This window comes from Cataglyphis hispanica, chromosome 1 (assembly GCF_021464435.1).
Source record: "Cataglyphis hispanica isolate Lineage 1 chromosome 1, ULB_Chis1_1.0, whole genome shotgun sequence".
NCBI lineage: Eukaryota > Metazoa > Arthropoda > Insecta > Hymenoptera > Formicidae > Cataglyphis > Cataglyphis hispanica.
Window position 1 is genome coordinate 11203428 of NC_065954.1, and position 21565 is coordinate 11224992.

Below are 21565 nucleotides of genomic sequence, written 5' to 3' on the forward strand. Positions count from 1 at the left end.
ACAACTACTGTGGGAACAATTCTACTCTTTATAGTCGGCGGACAAGTCGTCGGGAGAATTGAAGGATCGTTTCCTCATTTCTACGGTCCGTATCAGTCGTATATGTATGTGTGTACGTCTGGTACGTCCATACGTGTTGATGTGTGCGTGTAAACGCGAATGTTGATTTATACACGTGCGGTGGTACCATGAGAGCGGAATGAGAAATGCTGCTGGGAAACGTATAAGTACAGAGTTCAACGAGAAAGATCGCCGGCCGAAGGGCCGGAAGGACGGTCGAGGACGGGTAGAGTGAGCGGGGCCTAGAAATCGGACTGCGATGTGGCCAGGGCACTCTCGGCCGTCTCCTCGCGTCGTCATAAGGGCCTCGTCACCTCGCCGCACTCGCAATATGTCGGGTGGCCGCGACGGTCCACGCGATTGCTGATTGAGTGGTCGCTGCAACAGAGAAAGCGAGAGAGATGGTTAGCGCGAAAGAGAAGAAAGATCATGCTATATAAGAGACTGAGAAAAACTTCTTATATTACGCGGGTATAAAGATTGAGATTGAGAGAGAGAGAGAGAGAGAGAGAGAGAGAAAAGGAGAGAGAGAGAAAGAGAGAGAAAAAGAGCATCTCCTTACATTTACAGTCTACAGTAATTTATAACATAATAGAGTATAGTATTTTAAAATTTATTTACAAAATGATGACAAATTAGTACTAATAGTGATCAAGGAAAGAGAGAATAAAGTTAAGACCAAGCATCGAACAGAGTATTTTGTAGACATTTCTCCTTGCAGGAAAGAAGATATTGCAGAAAATTTTCCAAATTATGAAAAAAGTATGTAAAGTCACTTCTTTCAACAAAGACCAGCGAATTTAATAAACTCTATTAAAAAAGGATTAATGTCCGCGGGTTACCAGTTTTGATAAAATCTACTTAAATTATATTAGATCTACGGTATACGCCGAGAGCAAATAATTTATTTTGACATTAACTCTTTTAGGAAGGGAAACTTCCATTCCGTTTGATATGACTTTCTTATTAAAGCACTTGATTAAACCACTCCAGACAAGACTACATTCTTATAAATGCAATTCGTTGCAACGAGTAATTGCAACTCTCGCTTTTTCTCTCTTTTTCTCGGTACTTATTTTCTGTTTACCACAATGACTTATACAGCAAAATGTTAACAACGATAAAAGTAAAATTTAAAAAGTAAAACACATAAGCTATTTTTTTATTTTGTGTTTTATCACACTTTTTTCTTATATATTTACAAATGTAAATGAATGCATTAATTTAAAACGTGAAAATACGAAGGAAAGTCTGTGTTTTAAAATTTTGTCCTGTGCACACTTTTTTTTTTTTTTACAATTCTCTCTTTAATAATATAGTTTTGAAAATCGACGACGAGGACGCGCGCATGTGTAAAGAAGTGATTGAAAACGATGAAATACACGATGTGGAATCACCGATCGCGCGACGATGAACTATTTGTTTGAGCAATGATTTGATAACGAGCGAATAATCGACTCGTTGCGAATGAACGTCCCGCCGTCGTTTGCACAGCGATGAAACGATCCCGCAATGCGAGTAATTCTTTTGTCCGTTAGAGAGGAAGCACAGCGGTTTCAGCAGTTTCGATAATATAAAAGAGTTTGATCGACAGATAATTGAAACGAGATGAGATTGGGCGCGGTTACATGAGCGAATTTTGAAACCTTTTGTTGAAATTTACCACTGTCATTCATTTCAATTCTCTCCGTGTATTATTACGATTATGCGATTGAATGACAGCTTATATGAATTCAATATATATGAATCATGTGTGACGTCAATGAAGCGACATATATCGACAGTATTCGCACCGTCAGTGCAATATTACGCAATCATGTCATATTTTATTAGAAGCGCATTGATTATCGGTTCCAATTTTTTTTAAATCATTTTCTAATCTCGGCATAAACCCGATATTTTGATTTCGCGACAGGAATATTTGGAAAATAAAATAGTATGTAGTTTATGTGAAAAACACTATTAAAATATCTCTGAATGGAAATATTTTCAACACTATCGTAAAATATTCTATGCGAGCATTTTGTTCTTTCTTTAATGTCTGAATATACTTAAAATACAATGAATTCTGTTAAGATTCATCATATATAGCACTACAGATAACGTAACGAAATGGTTAAAATGGCTGCAACGAAAGATGGAGGAATAAAAGCAATGTTTCCGACGTACTTTCCTCTTATTCTTTTATGATTTCATTGAATTTTTGCCGCAATGTGACTCGCAACCAAGAGGAGAACTGGTACATTTTGATTCCCTTTGACGTTTCCTCTTTCTCTGGCACGTTTCCTATTCCTACCGCCGTCTACCTTTAGAAACCACATCAACCCAAATTCCACGGATTGCCTCTTCTGATTACGTGCCGCAAAGAATGGAGGATAGTCAAATCCTGGTTACAAAAGGTTCCATTGTTGGGTTGAGGGCCGCAGACATTCGCTCGTGCGCTAACAGTCGAGCTGAGGCTTAAGAATATTGCATATTCATGCGGGTTTTCGCTCGTAATGGAACAGCTTGGTCATCGCAAAAATATGTACAAGACATCTTAGAATTAAATGGCCAGCTTACCGTAAAGCGTTCCTAAATTAATTCCAAGTCGACTTTGCCGTAGAGTGGCGTAGAGAAATTATCCAAACATTAATAATCTTTGTATTATATGAGTATTGAAGTATTTATAGATTTATTCAAGCAGGATAATAGTTTATAACATTGTTGTCATATTTAACATGGAAGATAAAAAAAAATTTTGACAAATAAGATGATATTTTTGATCAAATTATTCAGTTCAAAAGAAATCAATTTTAAATAAATAAATAAATAGATTGTTATATAATTGGATTATCTCAGATGCCTTATACTTAATATGCGAATGAAAAAAGAGCGAAATGTTGTAAGAGTGTAAAACAATTCTCGCGAAAGATTAGAACCATCCATCGGCAGTGTGTATATAGAGATGACATAAAGGAGAAATAACGAAGATAAGCATGTCAAGAGAGTTGGCGGAAGAGGTGATGACAAAAGAGGGTGGTAGCGAATCGTCGTGGGTGATGAGAAAAAAAAAAAAGGAATTCTGAATGCGATATCACCCTGACCTACATCGCTCCGCTGAAAAAGAGCGATGAATACCGAGTACGGCTATTGTCAGGCGCAGTAGTCGTAGACCGATAGTATCGGACGGCGTCGCTCACGCAGTGGTTACTACTCAATAGTAGTACGACAAGGCTTAGGTCAGGTCGCGTGCGGATCGCGATCCGACCAAAGTGTGCACTGAGCATGGAAGAATTTTTTTAATTATTTGCTATTCCGTCATTCGTTCTCTCTTCTCGCCTACATGCACTCCTTCAATTATGAATCAATATCCTCGTAATCGATATTCGCTTGCTTATACAATACATACTTAAATATATTTTACTATGTGTGTGTGTGTGTGTGTGTGTAATAACAATTCAAATAATTTATGAAGTGTGTACATAAGACTTGAGAAAAATGAAAATGATAAATAAAATTGAGATCTGAGAGAATACAAGATATAAATGTGTTTATCTGATTTATGTAATGAAATGTATCAATTTGGGAAAGACTTTACGTGTGAAAATATGGAGAATAAAAAACCGAATAAAAGTGATATCCAGGTACAATAAAGGTGGCAAATCGTTCTATGACGTGACTGTCAGGAAATCGATAACGGGTGAAGTACTTGTTACATTTATGAGCGTGCACAACGGGACTTCGATAAGATCGTCATAAAGTTCATCGCGAGCTTTAGTGCCTTATTAATTGAAACTTCTACTGTTAACCAATAAAGTTACAATTCTCTTAGCGACCAGGAGCGATTTTTGCTGTCATGTTTAAAGACGTGACATGTTTAAAATTGTGTGTTTAAAAAATTGTAGATTATACAGTTTAAACAATGCAATGAGAAAATTTACCACGAATTAATCTTCTCTTTTATTACTTTTCTTCTTTTTCAACTTTGTTTTTTTAATTTATATTTCGCGAAAAACATCATTTTTATTCTTAAGCGAGAACAATTTTGATAAAATAAACTGATAAAAGATTGCTTGAATATTATTATAAAAAATATATACGATATATACATACGCAGTTGTCTCAGATTTAAAATTTATTTAACTAAAAAAAAATTTTAATCCCACATTTAGTTTTTCATAATCTTTTAAGTCGACGCGACGTTAATATATTTTCAACGAAATCTCAAATTTAAATTCTTTCTCTGTTAGAAAAATTTACCTGGAATTAATGCATTTTACGTAATTTGCAAAGGATCTTTAATAGTAGTTGCATATAATTAAAAACTGTCAGTACCTCGAAACTTCTTTCAACTTTCTCTATCGCAATGCTCGCGATGTTTGAGATAGAACAAACTTTAAATAGAATAAGAACTTATGTTGGAAGGAAAAGAAAGGAGAAAAAGGAGAAAGCGTCCAGTTCTTTTTATATTTGGGTTAAAAATTTCTTCAAAGATTGGTGCCGGCTTAATTTTAAATGTTGCTAACTCAATTTCCCTCCCTGGCCCCCCTTCTCTCTCTCTCTCTCTCTCTCTCTCTCTCTCTCTCTCTTTCTCTCTCTTATTCCCGTCCATCAACATATACGGCGCACGACCGTGGCCATTACCAACGGGTATGACCTTTTCAAAATGCCAGTGAATATTACAGCGAATATTACAAGCAGTCGCGTGACAGCGGGAGAGGCGACAGACGGATACGCGCTCTTATCCGCTCGCGCACAGCCCCCGTGAGACGCAAAGTTATGATTACGAGCTCCCGCGGGTGCTCGAGGGACATAAATTTTAGGGCCTAGGAATGCTCGATTGAAGTACGAAATTGAAGCCTCCGACTCTGCACGACGTTTAATAAGGACTTCGCCGTCAACGATAAGAGAGGGAGACTTTGCGACGGCCTGGAACTGACAAGGTCGAGGACGACGTTTTCTCAAGATTCGTGTAGAGTGACAGCACTCTATACTTGTTCGCTTTTAGGCGAGCTAAGTCTTGACGGGGCATGATGGGATGGAAGGCGAGATAATTGTGCTTTGTAGACATAGCGGTATTCTAATTTCGTATTTGGTAATGAGTCGTATATGCAATTGCAATCATAAAAAAGTACTATTATAATAAGGAGTAACTGGATTTTTTAAATAAATAACTTTACAAATCTTAGACAAGTATTTTTACAAACTTTTCTTTTTTTTTTTCTTAAAATAAGATTTATATCAACTAGCATTTTTATTGATTTTCTTCTATTCAGTTGTTTTCAATTGTACTATGATTAAATTGAAATCAACGAACTTTTTGTTTTTCATATATTTTATAATTTATTAATTTCTTTTCCATGTGTGAAAAATCTATAGTTGTTTATCGAAAGTAATAAAGAAATAAAAAAATAAAAATTACAATGCCGAACAAAAAGTCAAGAGAAAAAATTTATTCAAAATGTTATCTAATAATTTCATTGATTTGTTAATAGCGACAATAAATATTGTTTCTAAGGTCATGTTATTTATATTTTTGATATTTTTCAATTATATTAGAAAAATTGTTGATAACTTTTATTTTCTTTGTATTTAAGTTTTGTAAACCTAAAAATGAATAAACTAAATCTAAAAATAAAGTAAACAGATAAGAGAATCAAAAAACTTAAATAAAATTGTTGCATAATTTAATAAATACAATTTTTTTTAATATTTGAAAAAGTTTAATGCAACAAAAGATATAAGAGATATTAAATGACAATTTGACTAGGTACTTTTAGCAGTTTCGAATATCGAAATGTTGTCATTAATCCCCCGGCTTGAAAGTATTGAACTACCATTTTAAGCTATAAATATGGATTTTTTTAGATTAACTAACCGTCCTTTTGGAGGCTTTATTAAAAATCCGATAGTTTAAGATAAGCTGCATATATAGTTGTTGCAATGGCCATGTAGGCGTATATACATATTTATATAATTTTTATTCGATATAGTTTAATTGATCAATTAAACATTAAACTGTAATATTGATAATAATATATTCAGTTATACTTAATATAATATTGCCTTTACTGTTTGACGCGAATTTTTTGTGCGCGTTGGTGCGAATGATTACATAGTTTAAATAATTTGATACTTATTTGTAATATATTGTATTAAATAGAAACGTAACAAAGCGACCTTCATAATTATGGCAACCGCAGCACGCATGTGATAATCAAGAGAGCTTGGTATAAAGCTTTTAGTTCTGACGTAAATTCGTTAGCGTCACGCTAACCGAAGCCCGCACGAACGCAGATATCGAAAAATAGGTAAAATTTACAAAGAAACATGAAAACGGATTATTCTTACCGTATCTATCGCTAATTGGAAAATGTCATATATAAAGAAAAGACAGTTTACGAAAGCATAGAATAATATATTTATAATTATATTTAACATGATTAATTTTGGTGATATATTTATTAAAAATCTATAATATTTTACCAATATTTCTTATTTATTTCATAAAAATTATTGTCTCTAATTTTTATTTTCATTCCAAATTTTGTGAATATTTCTTAACTTTCAATATTTTATTAACGGATAAAAAAATATTGAAAGTTAGGAAATATTCGTGTAAAAATTAAAAAAAAATTTTTTTATCTTAAATTCTGATGGCGTCTATATATCTTTTTCGTAATAAGCGCCAAGTCGCATGACTGAATTAGATTTAATCAGACAAATCGGCAAAGGGGAAGGATACTTATCACGGATAATCAGAACTAAAAATAATTCTAACAGCGTCGCGCCTTAGTCATGTTTCGTTTCGATCCATCTTTGCGCATGACACCATCATTTACCGGCGTCAACCCCCTTATTAAAAAATGAAACGAGACTCGCCGTGTTATGATAGAGACGGCTGTTTTATTCCGTCTGCGTGGGACGTTTCTGACAGCGATCTTTAAGATATGTTCCCTATTTTTTACGCAAACCGCTGTGCTCCTAAATATTCAACGGGGCACAAGTACATACAGCTACCTACGCAAGCTTTGCCGCCTACTATCGCCATAATGCGATCTTTTTTACCACATGCAAAATTACGCTAATGCAATATCATGAAAGGCGCTCCCTGGACAGTCTTCTTTCATGTTGAACATAAAATTACGAGGGAAGAGGTAGCGCCAGAAATTCAACTCTTAAACTCGCACACACAAAAAGAGACATATATCTCATTATTTAATAGTTATATATAATACTGTTATATATTTCACAAATTTATTTGCAGAATGTTAAATTTTTGTCGGTAAAATAATGTCTATTTATTAAATGTTCCTTAGAAATATAAAAATTAGTAATTATATTTTTATTTGATAAAAAATAGTCAGTACTTGGTTTCAAAATGATTAAATTAAATTATTCAGTTTGAAATTTTTCCGATTTAACTCTATATACATATACGTGTGCGTGTGCGCTACATTTTAAAACAAAAAGTAAAATTTATTGTATGATTTCAATTTCCTGATACTCGGAGAATTCTCACAGCATCCTTGAGATCTAAGTATACGCGCGAGTCCAATTATTAGAATATTAAATTACTTAACGAGAGGGCAAGTCGCCTCGTGTTCTTCGTCAAAACAATAAGAATGCAATTCAAAGGACAATAGCGTGATGAATCTCATGGTCGAATAGCGAGACAATGGATGCATTTCTACCTTTCAATTGTCATATCAACCATGATATCGGGCGTAGAAGGGCGACATTCGTTCCTGTGAATACCGAAGTAGAGGCTTTTGACACACCGAGTGCGGAAGAGCGATAACAAATGTACGAAGGACCGAATTCTTCGCGCGCATTCGCCAACATCACGTACAATGCTGTCGCATTTATTCGCAACCTTTCGGTGGAGAAATTCCAAATTCAAAGAAAGTTTCGAATTTATAGAAGAAATAATCTCTCGAGTATAAGCTTGGATGGAATTTTGATATTTGCCCGCGTAATCAAGAATACAGATGCTGACTTTGAAGTCTGAAAAATAAGCATTTTTGAAGACTTCTTTGATCTAAAGACATTATACAAAGCACTATATATGATTTCGAAAAAGAAAATTGTTACATAAATCGAGAAAAAATCGAGAAATTTAGTTTACTGTCGCAAAATAATTGCAGACAAAATGATATGATGATATATATAACGAGATTCTGAATTATTTGCAAATTCTTGATCATTAAAAGTGTAATCTTAAATTTCATTAGTTTCCACATGGATTTGTTGAAGCATAAATAGAATCATTTCCAAGTCTATTCAGGAAAAGTTCCAGAGCTTAATGTAATGTGCCGGAAAGATTCCGTGCGGTCAATGCCAGTCATATTATACATGTTGGAAAATGACCGGCGTATAAGTAGAAGCATACGATCGATGACGCCGTGCTTATATCCTGAAAAAGTTGGAGGTGAAAGTCTCCTCTTTTTTTCTCTTTTTCATTTTCCTTTATATATGGATATATATATACATATATATATATATATATATATATATATATATATATATATATATGTATGTATCAATATCTTTCTGAGAAAAACTGGAACAGTCCTGACAGCACTGGGTATTTCTTTGATAGATTGTCCGCGGAGATTTCACAAAATTGATGACAGAGCCTTCGAAGTGACCCCCAGCAACAGATTCAATTTGGATTTGTGTTGTTTGCGCATTATACAGTCATATTTTATTTCGTATTGTGTCTTCTTTATCTTTAAAATCATCTTGTCGTATAAGATTCTTCATGTTATACTAAATATATATCGCAGTTTTTAAGCTTACTTTCTCTAGAATGTATTCTTGTTTTACACACGCATTCTATTTCCGTTTACTAAAGTTGATAACATGAGGTATTATTACAACGGTGCTATGTTTTATTAGACATAACGATTTTATGAAAAATAGGATATGACTTTGAAAAAGATTATCGATCGTTTGTTATTTTTCGCGAACGCGAATTCAAAAAATGGTCGTATGCGAGAAGATCCATTTTTTTTTTTTTTTTGAATTAATCGAATGCCACAGGCATCAGCTGCCAGGTTATCAGTTTAACACGCGATTAAAAAATCGCGAGCAACGTCGCTAGTTGGTGAAGTATTTTGCATAAAGCGTCGTCTCCCAACGGCCTTTCAGAATAAATTTATAAAGCATCGTGAAATTACGCAAATATAAATTCTCGCTCGTACAAGAATATATTAAATGTCTATTTTTTCATATCAAATCATATTTGTCGAAAAACACCAAACGATAGCAATCAGCGTGACTTAACAGAATGCAAAATTAATAAAATTAAATACGAGTAAAAAGATTAATAATATATGTGTAATTAAATTCTATAAATAAAGCGAATGTCCACATACATTTACGCTCGTGTAATTGTCATTTTAAATCCTATATAGCGTGGTCTCTGCCACGCGAAAAAGTGCGCGTCATTCTTCCTAGCCGTAAACACGTTTACGGTAGAGAGAGAAAAAAAAAAACGCAACGTCGACATTTTAACGTCGCGTGTAAACTTTAAGGATTGCGAGTTAATTAACTTTAGCAAGTCGTCACTGGTCTTCGCAATGGCCATCGAGCTAATCACATTTCCAATTACCGACGACGGAAAAATTGTGCCCGCTCCGTTCCCTCCGCGGACTCATAACCGAATCACCCGATCTGTTGGCCGTTACGAAATTCAGGTTAACCGCGCTTATATAGAACAACACATCGCCGAAGCATTCATGTGCAGAAATCCCGCGAATCCCTGACCTATATCCCTTAAAACATCGTATCGCCATTACGTGCGCCTCACGTTCACGTACGAATATATATATATATATATATATATATTTACACGCAAATACATGCACATGTAGAAACTCACACACCTACACACACACACTTGCTCGTGTATATGGGATTACATATGTATGTAATGTCGTTGCATGGCGTCCTCTTCGAGATAGGGAATGACCGTGGAACGATCGTGTGCTCTTATTCGTAAAGGACCCGTTTCCTTTACGGATAAGCCACTTCCGCGACGGAAGCCCGTTTCTCCCGACCGACGTTGGAATCCGATAAAATTTTGGTCCGAGAATCTCACCCGTTCCACTGACATGTGAAGAAGAGATCGGCGAAGAAACGCAAAGCTTACGTAGAGTTATTCTTGGGCTTAGAGATGTGCCATTAGGAAATTTTATCAGGAAAGTGCGCTTTTGAAAAAGAAAAAGAGATTCCGTGTGTCTCGTAAATACAATTTTTGAATTTCCTGATTTTCCTAGAAACTATTTCGCGATGTAATAAAATGGATTTATTTTAAGCTTGTAGTATATTTTGTAATCTTGAGCTTTGTAATATAAATGAGACACTCCCTCTTTCCCTTTCTTTCTCCTTCTTTCACATTTCTTTTTTTCTCCCATCTCATAAAATACTAATAAATACTATAAAATATCTTTTTTTAGATATTTTTTTTGCGTAATATAAAGCTCTAAATTTCAATTTTAATTTTAATTTATATGTAAATTTCAATGAAATTTTGAATACATTGCAGTCAATACGAAGAATGTATTGATAAAATGATTCATTTGTGATATTTATCAACACACATATCTGCATTATTTTGATATCTTTTGTTAAGAAAAAGTAATTTGTATATTTTAATTATACTTTAAATTAGAAGCAATTTTTTAACTTGTTAATATCCTGAAAATTACACCGCCTTTTTTTCAGGTTTTTTGGATATTTCATTATTTGAAATTGCTCGCGAGGATTGCGCGTCACAGTCTTTATCGGGAAAAATTGCGCATCCCTATGTTCAAATATGACAGTGAATGTGCGTAACACAAGGTAGGGTCTATATCGTGATTACGTAATGGAATAGAAGTTTCTCGCAAGTAAGTTCTAAGTCGCTTAGTTTCAGACTCAGTTTAGTTTATCACGAATGCAGAAGTGGTTACAAGACGCGAGCTTGTAGAAGAGCATTGTGGCAAACTTCGAATCCGATTACAAAGTTGTGAAGTTCGATTTCAGTATCGGCTGCATTCAGCATTCGATGGGGGCAGCCTCACGCAAGTTAATTATTTATTACGTGCCCTTAGACACGAATGCCAGATGTGTATACAAATATATGCGCGCATATTGGTTTAATGAAAGTGGCAAATCTCAGTTCATGTCTTTGTCCGGATGGATAGAGCGATTTTACATCCAATTTAAAAAATGATCATCCATCAATTATTTTGGATAATCATATACATTAATAAGCAAGTTTTTACGATTGGAAAAAGACTTGTGTGCAGCTATTTTATATTTAATTATTGAACTCTTTCTAATTGTTCGTGTTAAACGTTTTAGAGAAGTTTAATCCGTTGCGATAAATGTTTAATTAGCTAAAGCTCTTTAATCGTTCATGCTACGTAAATAATAAAGGATCCGATGAACTCAGTTTGTTAAAAAAAAAAAACTCTCCGTATAAATTACGTGCGAAATTACAAAAGTGTAAAGGTCTCTGATGTACTGGCAATACGCAAAGAGATAGCCTTTCTCTGAAGATTAAACTGAAGAGAACAAAATTTATTTTAATGACGATTTGGTTTTTAAATTAAACCCCATTTCATTATACAATTTCGATTTATTTTTTTCTGAAAAGATATATTTTTTGTATGAATTACGAGGCAGGAGACTTATATAGACACGAGTGGAAGGAAATAAAATGAAGGCAATTATTATATCTTGACAAGAGTGGCTTAGCAATTTCTTGCAAATGTATAGCAAGAAGTTGGCGATCAAACGAAGCTGATTCCAAGTTGGAATACGTCCAGGAACTTTTAGCTAATAACAACTGGCAGAGAGGCGTTTGGTTGCCGATCCAAGCTTATTTCGTCGACGAGATTAATCTCGCGCCTGTCGAACTCTGTTAAAATCTCGATCTGTCAAACATCGTTACTACACAACGTAAAAAAAAAAAAATTGTTATTATTTGTAGAATAATCGCATGGACTATTTTATAAATTATTTTATCGCGAGGATCTTACATGATTTTGCCTACGGCTAGCAATCGAATGAATGTTTTATCAGCAAAGAAATTTTTGCTGATATTTTGTAGAATTAATTAAAATCGGAGGTTTTTTATACGTATCACCGTATGTTGCGTATATAAAACTTTTCCGGCAGTAAACTTTATCGATTTCGTCATAACTTTTTTCACCTTATCAAACACTCGTTCAACTCTCATCACCATGACGATACATCACATGAAGAAACTATTCGCATGTTTTGCTCACCATGATATACTGCTAATGCCATTTGCGGTGAATTTTTAAGTGTATATACTCGAATTCGATAGGAATAATTTAACGCATCGGGAAACTCGCAATCGGGAAAATTAATTATAATTTAAAGTCGGGCGTTTTCGACGAGAGAGTGCGCGTACGTTTACATATATGTATATTGAGAATTTAATATTATATACTTGTAAAAGCATTATGTAAAATTGATTATTGCGCTGTTATATTGCGCAGGCGCGCGCAAGCGATGGACGGTTAATTAAATTACGAAAACAGAATATTATTAGTTGGCGCAATAACGCGCCGGTCTCCTTAATTCGATAAATTACATGAAATATTTAATTAATGCCGAAGAATCATCAATGGAGGTATTACTAATGGAAATATCTCCGAGCAATTTCCGCGAGTAAATTCCTCGCGCGATGAGTATGTCAATCGCAATATTTGCGGTTTGTATAGAGACTACGCACATCAGCTACTATAGTTGCTTAGCTTCCATGTCACGTCATTCGCGAGATGTATAGTTTATCGCACGTCGCACGAATAGCAAGTTCAAGTTCTTGCATTAACCAACAACCGGCGAACAATCGAAGATGCGTACTCGCGATCCTACGTCGATGCTTACATAGAAAGTATTACCGGAAGAGATGACCTCCGCGGGCGCGAGTGAATCACTCTTTTAATCGAAGTATATATACGGATATAAATATACCCACATGTGTGTCGTTTATATCGAACGACTCGTCAACTTTTTCTCGCGTAACATTCCTTCCTATATCGAGACCGCGAACAACGCTCTCAAGTATAACCGAAACGCTTTCCGCGATAGCAGACTTTTTTTCTGAACAAAAAATAGATGGAAAAAATATGTATGCACAAAATATATATTTTGCAAATTTTATCTTTTTATCGCTTGTGTGAAACTAGGCAGCTGTATAAATGGATATAAAAATAATCGTATCAAATTTATTTATTTTTCGGGCGTTTCATATATCGCTTGACACATCGATGTGATGGACCGCGGTATTACGGATCGTGGTATTACGAGATTAATTTGCCATGTCCGGTGGTTCCAGCGGACGTTAATAAACGAGCCTTTAGATTAGTGCCAAACATCCCGCCAAATCAGCGTCAATGTCGCGTGTTCAACGCAGTTGGTTGCACTCCAAAGATAATATGAGAATTCGAATTTCAGTTAGCCTAACGTCGTTTTAAAGCACCAATTTGCCGTGTATGTCAGCTCAAACTGCCGGAATACTCGCATATAATTTCGACATTAGATGAGGAAGAGAGAGCGAGACCAACGATACGATGCATCACGAAACTCGATCCTCATGCGCAATGCGTGCAATTGCACAAGCGGTATGTAAATTTCAAGAGGCAATACAATTCGCAGAATTATTTATAGCGCAAGTTATGCATCGCGAAGTATGGAAAAAACGATAAAATTGATAAAATAAATTTATTTTTATCTTATGTAGAACTTCTTAAATGGAATAATATATGTTTGTATAATGAATAAAATGATGAAAGTAATTGAACGAAGAAATATCTGAAATAATATCGATGCTATTCATGCAACACAAACGTTCTTCTCTGTAACGAAATCACGAGTATATATATATATATATATATATATATATATATATATATATATATATATGCTTAAAGGAATGAAGGCTAATTGGAAACGAGATCTGCGATTGCCTTAGGCTAAGTTGGAAACTAATTTTTCATAGAATCATCAATAATTTTGCCGTTTTTGGCACTGTATCTCTCGCGTATCAATTTTTGATCGCGTTTCCGACAGCACTCGCCAACACGAACGTCACGTTACTTTTCTCTCGAGCATTTTATTCGATAAACATAGATAATTGTATCGGGAATCTATAAACGACATTACATCAACGTTACGTAATCGTAATTTAGCACGTCCAACTTTATTGAAAGTATTATGTAACACGGGAGAACGTTTGTATTGCATGAATAGCATCGATATTATTTCAGATATTTCTTTCTTCGATTACTTTGTTCAATTATATATATATATATATATATATATATATATATATATATATATACGCTTGCTTTAGATTAAAGATATTTTAATAATTAGAGGGAAAGTTAATATTAAAACGTTGGAAGGTTTTAACTTCTTTCTTTTATTATATTTAAAATTATGAATTATACTTTACTCTTTGTATGTATGTGCAGAAACAAGGCTAAATATAAGGAAAAAATTTGAGATATTAAAAGAGGTGTGTCTTTGAATTATTCAATTAAAACAAAAAATTTAATATGATGATCTGTATGACACGAGAGATTATTGAAATGTACATAAAAGTATATTTCAACTATAAATGTTTAACATCTATTTTGAAGTCTGCTGGGTTTAAAAAAATGTGTAAAATATTTGACTTTTAAATATAGTCTGTCTTTTGACTTACTCGCGACTTGAATTTTTTCTCTTGCATTTCTTTTAAAATTTTATCATCCTCATTATAACCCTATATTATAATCCCCATTTCTGTTTTATATTCATGTAAATACTTAAATACCTAACTTAAAAAAATCACATATATATGATTTTTTAAATATTTTCTCTATAATGAAGCAAATTTTTTAAAAATTGATAACAAATTTTTATCTTCTATCTCGAATTTCTTTTCTTCTTTTTAAGTTGATATGATTTAATATTATAAGCTATGTTTGCCACATCGTAAGATCGAAAGATATAACAGTAAAAGCAGGATAAAAGTCCTTTATAAAAAAAAAAGAAATTTTTATTAAGTAAAAAAGTCGCGCTAATTTTTCTCGCAATGTCAAATCGACGTAAAACCGCAATATAGGTTTGCGCCGCGCAATCGAGAACTAAGAAATAATTACGCCCTGGAATTTTAGTTTAATTAAAGATATTTATCATTCGCAAAGTTTGCTTTATTAGCCAGCAATTGGGGAGAGTTGCCTCGCTCTTTTCTCACAAAAAAGGGAGTCTTCGAATTAAAGCGCTGGCACACCACGCTGTCACGTTTTTTGCACACTCAAGGGAGCTTTGCCGAGAAGTACAACAAGTCGCTCGTGTCCAGTGGTTTGGATGCCGTGCGAATTCCCCAGCAGCAACTTGTAGCTGTCAAGCAAGTATATTTTTGACGCTTTGCTACGAACACGAGGGAAAAGCGAACATGTCGACGGTATATCAAGTTGTACAATTCAGTGTACGAAACTACTCTTTTTCTTCCTTTGAAAAGATTGTGAAAAAAATGTTACGACGCAGTTTGTGCTCGAAGAAAGAAAAATTTGTTGAGAGCTTAACAAAGTGAATATTCACAACCGGAGAGTTTGTGCAAATTTCATTGCGCTAAGAGATAATGCCTTCCTCTCTTACATAAAATAAAATTTTTATCTTACGCGTGCGATAAATGTATGAAAATGAATCTTTCCTTGGTGAGACATTTATTTTACGTTTTGCTGTTTTTATAGAGAAATACTTTAATCAACGAAGCACAAACTGCTAATTGCATCAAACAATCTGCTGCAGGATATGTATGTATGCATGTACCAAGAATAAATAGCGTGACAATATGGCGAAACAGCGAATATCGGACATTGTCTAGAGTGGAACGAAGTGCATTTTCGACGCCAGCTGCCCTTCGAGGCGAAGATCGGCAGCGAAAGAAATGCCGCAAGAAACTTACGATTTCTCTTTTTATTATACCATCAGCGATGTTCGAACTACACTTCTCTCTAGCCTTGTGGTCGGTTACGGATTTTTCTCGCCCCGTTTTGCAAACCTTCGTTTAATCACGCTCTTTTCCCCATTGTCCTTTCGAGAAGTGGATCGATATAATTTTCCTAAGAGACCTGCTTTTTTTACGATATACATCACGCGCGAAACAATCATGAAAATTAAGTGCATATTAACATCACTCTCGTTTGAAATCCTAGAAATACAAAAAATATAAAATAAATCATAAACGCTATAAAGTTGTCGTCAACATAGAAAAGAAATGAAAAGAAAGAGAGAGAGAGAGGAAAAGAAATCTATACTTTATAAATCTACATCATCTATTATAGTCATCTACAGTTTCGAGCGAGATGCCTCAAGCATTTCCGAAATTATTAGACATATAATTTCTAACAGAAATTTTAGCTCGCTACACTGAGAAGTTAAGCTTAGCGCTTTTCTGGAATGATCTCACTGGGATCACTTCATTCGATTTCCGCAGAGACCGACTTTCCACTTTTGCTCAAGTACATACTCTTGCATTAATTTCTTACTCGGAAAATCTAATTTACTACACTATGCCGCAAAAATTAAAATGTAATATGTAAGCAATCGTATTTTTTTGCAATTGCATATAAACTTGGAAAAAATGTTTTTGAAGTCTTTCATAGATTATATAAACAAGTATAAATAGTATATTATATATTATAATATATATCGCATATTTAATCGTTTTTATTGAAAGATAGCTGTAAAATAAAATTTACAATTCTTGTTGCAAAATGATAAGTTCTAAAAAATGGATGAAATAGATAAATATTATAAAAGATAAATATAAATATAAATATTTAATATAAATATTTTATATTTATACTTAATATAATATTAATATAAATATTAATATATATATAAATATTTTTTATTGATTTAATTTGTTGATAATTTAATTTAATAATTAATTGATAATTTTAAATGATAATTTTATTTGTTTCTTGTTTTTCTTGTAGCTCTTATATTATATTATATAAATTTAGATTTTTAAATTAAAAAATTACATAAAAAAAATTACTGTATCAATTATTTATCATACTGTTTACATTTTTATATATTTTTAGCTCTTTATATGATGGGTTCAATATTAAAAATAAACATGTATTTCATTCGTATTGTAATTAATATTGTAATTTGTCCATCATGCGACGGAGAATTATTTCAGATTTCGGAACGTATAATAGAAATTAAAATGTGAATTTTGACAAAGGTCCATAAAGGCAACAAATTATAAGATCAAAATACTGTTGAAATGGTGTTGACAAAAGAAAGAAAATCCTGACTTATTCAGGTAAATGCATGAATCTCATATTTAAAATACTTTTTGCCGTATCGTGACTACCTTTCACTGGGAACTAGCAGCAGGACGACAAGGGACACGATCGATGAACGCTGTTTCGCCATCTGTTCCCCGAACTGCTTAGAAACTTGTTTCAACGCTCTACACTTCGTGCATAACTTATTCGTGAGGACGTGATAAACGTATTAGGATAGTTTTTATCGTTCGGCCAATAGGCAAAGATTTACACATGTAACTCGATTCTATTCGTCCACCGTGTCTGAATAAATACTGAACATGTCAATCATCATCGCAAAAGTTTAGATCGATTAATTTAGGATTATCGTTTTTCCGTGGCTTGACAGAGATTGTCAACAATAAGATAAATATTATTGAACCTATATGTGTTAGATCATTAGATAGTTATGATTTTGAATTTCCTTGAATTTAAAAACACAACAGTAAGGTTCTGTTTTTGGATGTTGAACAAATATTGTTTATAAATACCCTCCCCCCTCCCCGTATGATTTACAATATCGACATTTGTATATTATACAATATAAGACAAAAGAGTTTTCTCCTCTCAATATAGGTGAAAGAAATTATAATAGAAATGAAGCAAACTGATTGAAATCAAAGCTCTTTTGTATAATAGCTCCGTCTCATAGAAATGTTGTAGGGTGATTAACGTCAACAGCACCGATGAATAACTGTCGTTTGAAATGGAGACAGTGATCTATTGACGAAATATATTATTTAATTATCACGTTATGTCTGCAACACGTATTGTGATTTTGTCGATTTTTTATATTAGTGTTATCGATTATCGCAAACTCGCTATTGATTTCGATTGTTATGCTCGTATTCCGCATCTTTAATTAATTTTGATCTCGGACAAGCTCTTCGAATCACATCTAAATAATTAAAGCGAATGTCAAAACAGAGTTCTCGCGTGGAAAATCAGCCTCGTTCAACGGAGGCATACATGAGAGTGCACTTCGAAGAGACCCATGACCTGCATTCCACTCTTCATATTGTTTCTAGTATTGCGACTTTACATCATCGCGTGGCGAATGACAGCAAACTTTTAGTGCGATATGAAGTAAACAACAACAACGATGACATCATTTCGGATAATTCTAAGAGAGAGGAAATCGGAGCGAAAATTTCAATCAATAATTTTTTAAATCTGTTAAAGTGTGAATAGTCTATTAAGAGATATTATCAAGAAAACATGATTACACTTTGCTTTTTAACTTTAATTTTTTTATTATAATTGCGCGATTAAATTCCCACAATACATTTCCCGATTCTGTATATAAGTGATGAAATGAAAGATCTCTGAGATAAAATCTTTGCTTTAATTACCAAAATTTGCGTGAAATAATTATCGCAGCGAAAATATTTGTGTAAAAATATTTTTAAAAATAAGTTTCGCTCTTCAATTTACAATATTAATATTATTTTGACCTTCAGTCTTCTCGTTAAAAATTCAACTCAATGCTTTCCCATTTCACGATTTGCGATTTTATCAATTAATGTAATTTTTTTTTGCTGTAATTAGAAGGATAAACTCCTTTGAAAAAACTTGATATATGTTTTGCGATCGCGTTTGCGTTGATATCATGGAAATTCACTTTTACTTTTAAAAGAACATGGGTAGTTCCATGCGGCCAGGACGTACATCAAAAGCAATTAAACTACAATCGTGCCTAATGGTGAGCTAGATAACGGCTTCCACACCAATCGTACCGAGCAGTGGCGCCTGCCACTACGTGGTAGCATGTATAAGATCGTACGTCGTATATATGGATGTAAGAGGCGAACTTGTGTGTATGTATGTGCATGTGTGTGTGTTGTGTGTAACGCGCGACCTCGAAGACGAGTCATGAACTGATTTAGTTTGATCGAAACTGCAATGCCGCGAGATGGGAATAAGCGCGAGCGCGAGATTGAATAAATGGTCAATAATGGGGAATCCTGAATAGATCCATTGAACGGGCGGCGGATAGGATAGAAACTGTTTTAGTAATTGACCATACAAGAAGTTTTGTCTGATGAAAAGGAACTTGTGTATAACTTAGTTGATTAATCAAATATTTACACAAATAACAAAGTGTCGAAGAAAATAGAGATATCGAGTCCTCTATTACGTTGTTGGCCTTAACAAAACAACAAGTCAAGAAAACTGAACGTCCAACGATATAAATTTTATGTGCATTCCATATTTTCCCTTTATGTAATGAGATATGTATACATATATTTTTGTTATGTAATGTATTATATAAAGGAAGTATATCTTGGAAAGAAAATTCTAAAATTATCATAAAATTTTATTTCATACATCTAATGGTTCTATCTATTTTTATCTATCTATTTATTTCTATTTTCTTCGATACTTAAAAAGATGATGAAAATATGATTGTTCCTGTTTTACGAAAAGCAACTCGAACATTTTTATCATATTTAATTATCAAATTTATCAAAGTCGCGCGCGATAACCGGCAGTTCCAAGAGACCGGCAACGAAAATTGTCCGTTTTCTGTAGATAGTCCATTATTAACATCTCTTCCTGTTATCCTTTCCCGTCGTGTTAATCTCATTGCACATTAAGCTCCATAGAGTTAATCTTCCTTCGACGTATCGCCGTTACCGCAAACGCCTTCGTGTTAGAGGTGGAGGCAGTTCCACACCCTTTGCAACACGAAGCAATTAAGCACCGCTACTGCAATTGCATTTTGCGTGCGCTTCGGTAAAGTCGGTCGCCTTTAAATCCCTCTGATCGTATGTAAGCTGTAAAATTGTGCATATGCGGCTTTATACGTAATTTACGTTCGTGCGTTTATATTAATACATTAATTGATTGCCCGGGGAATTACGCGAATAATAGGTGATAATTATGATAAAGTGAGGCATTTTGAAAAGAACGAGACAATTCTAAATAACAAAGTTTTATGCATGTGTTAATCGAAATAAAAAAATACGATGTTTACAATATATATATATATATATTATATAAAATTTTTTACAAAAGAGAGAAAAATTAGATTTTTTATTTGTATCAAACATTTTTCGATGTGACTATCGATATTATGCATTATATACCGATGATCATGATAATGCAATAAGAATGCGTGCACGAAAGATTGTAAACAATCGTACCTGCGCTTCGAGTCGTTAAATATTTAATGAAATTGTAAAACCAACATATATTGCGAGAAATATATGCAAAATAAATGCAATTGCGTGTGCGAAACGAACAATGGACAATCTATACCCCTTTTATTTTTCTTTCTCTCGATTACTGCCAATTTTTTTGCAACAGTTTGCAGTTCGATGCGACCGAACCGTACGGGAGGAGAGAGAATATTGCTCAAATGTCAAATTAACTGGCCTGGGCGGGCGGAAGCTGGAGTTTGCGCATAATTGGAAATTCCGACATTTGTTCTCATACCGAAACGTGTGCACATTACGGGACGCAATCGCAATAAGAATAAAGTTGTTACTTTGTAGATTAATTGGCATGCTTTTACGATATACATCAGGTCAATTATAAATGTCACGGAATGTAAAACAACGCAATTTAATATATCACACTTTATTAAAAATGTATTATGTATGTTTTATATTAAACGAGCACGAAATATTATTACATTGTATTTAGAGTTTGTAGAATAAAATACTGGATATGTAAAAATAATTTGTTTATTCTAAATTATATTATATAGGACTTTTCATTTTTAAAGAAAAACTATCATTAATTGTGTCTCCCGTTGTTACATCACGATGTTTTGATTCAATTATTTATCTGTACGTATAAAAAAAAAATTACATGTAAAAATTAAACAGTAATTTCCCTCGCTACACAAATTACTTTTTTTAATTACTTATATGTATTTTTTTCTTATTATTTTAACAGCCGCCTAAGTGAATAAAAATTAGCAAAAATATATTTATAAGTATTTTAACACAAGATCTCTCAACATCTAGAAAAGAAGATGAAGACTATAAATATATTTAATAACTCGTACGAGAAAAAGACAGAAAGAAAATTTCTTCTTAAAACTAACTGTCCTTTCTACGTTCAAAGGGAAATGCATACTGTGATGCTGATTCAAAATTTCATCCGTTCTCTCGCATTAATACATATAGAGACTGCAATGCCGTAAAATAAGTCCCCGAGAC

At 33.5% G+C, this 21565-nt stretch overlaps 1 protein-coding gene across 2 annotated transcripts in view; it reads right to left on the reverse strand.

The window, feature by feature from the left end:
* Positions 1 to 209: 209 nt before the first annotated feature.
* Positions 210 to 21565, reverse strand: part of LOC126850936 (uncharacterized) — a 28314-nt gene continuing 6958 nt past the window's right edge. The window contains exons 1-2 of one of the 2 annotated variants that reach the window (XR_007687613.1): positions 17444 to 17647; positions 210 to 438 (exon numbers count right to left, since the gene is read on the reverse strand). Coding sequence is in view for 1 of the 2 variants with exons in the window: in XM_050594429.1 (XP_050450386.1) it covers positions 357 to 438 (82 nt within the window). In the remaining variant the exon portion in view is untranslated. Of the gene's footprint in view, positions 439 to 17443; positions 17648 to 21565 lie in introns of those variants that run through there. The other variant, XM_050594429.1, reaches the window with a different exon arrangement.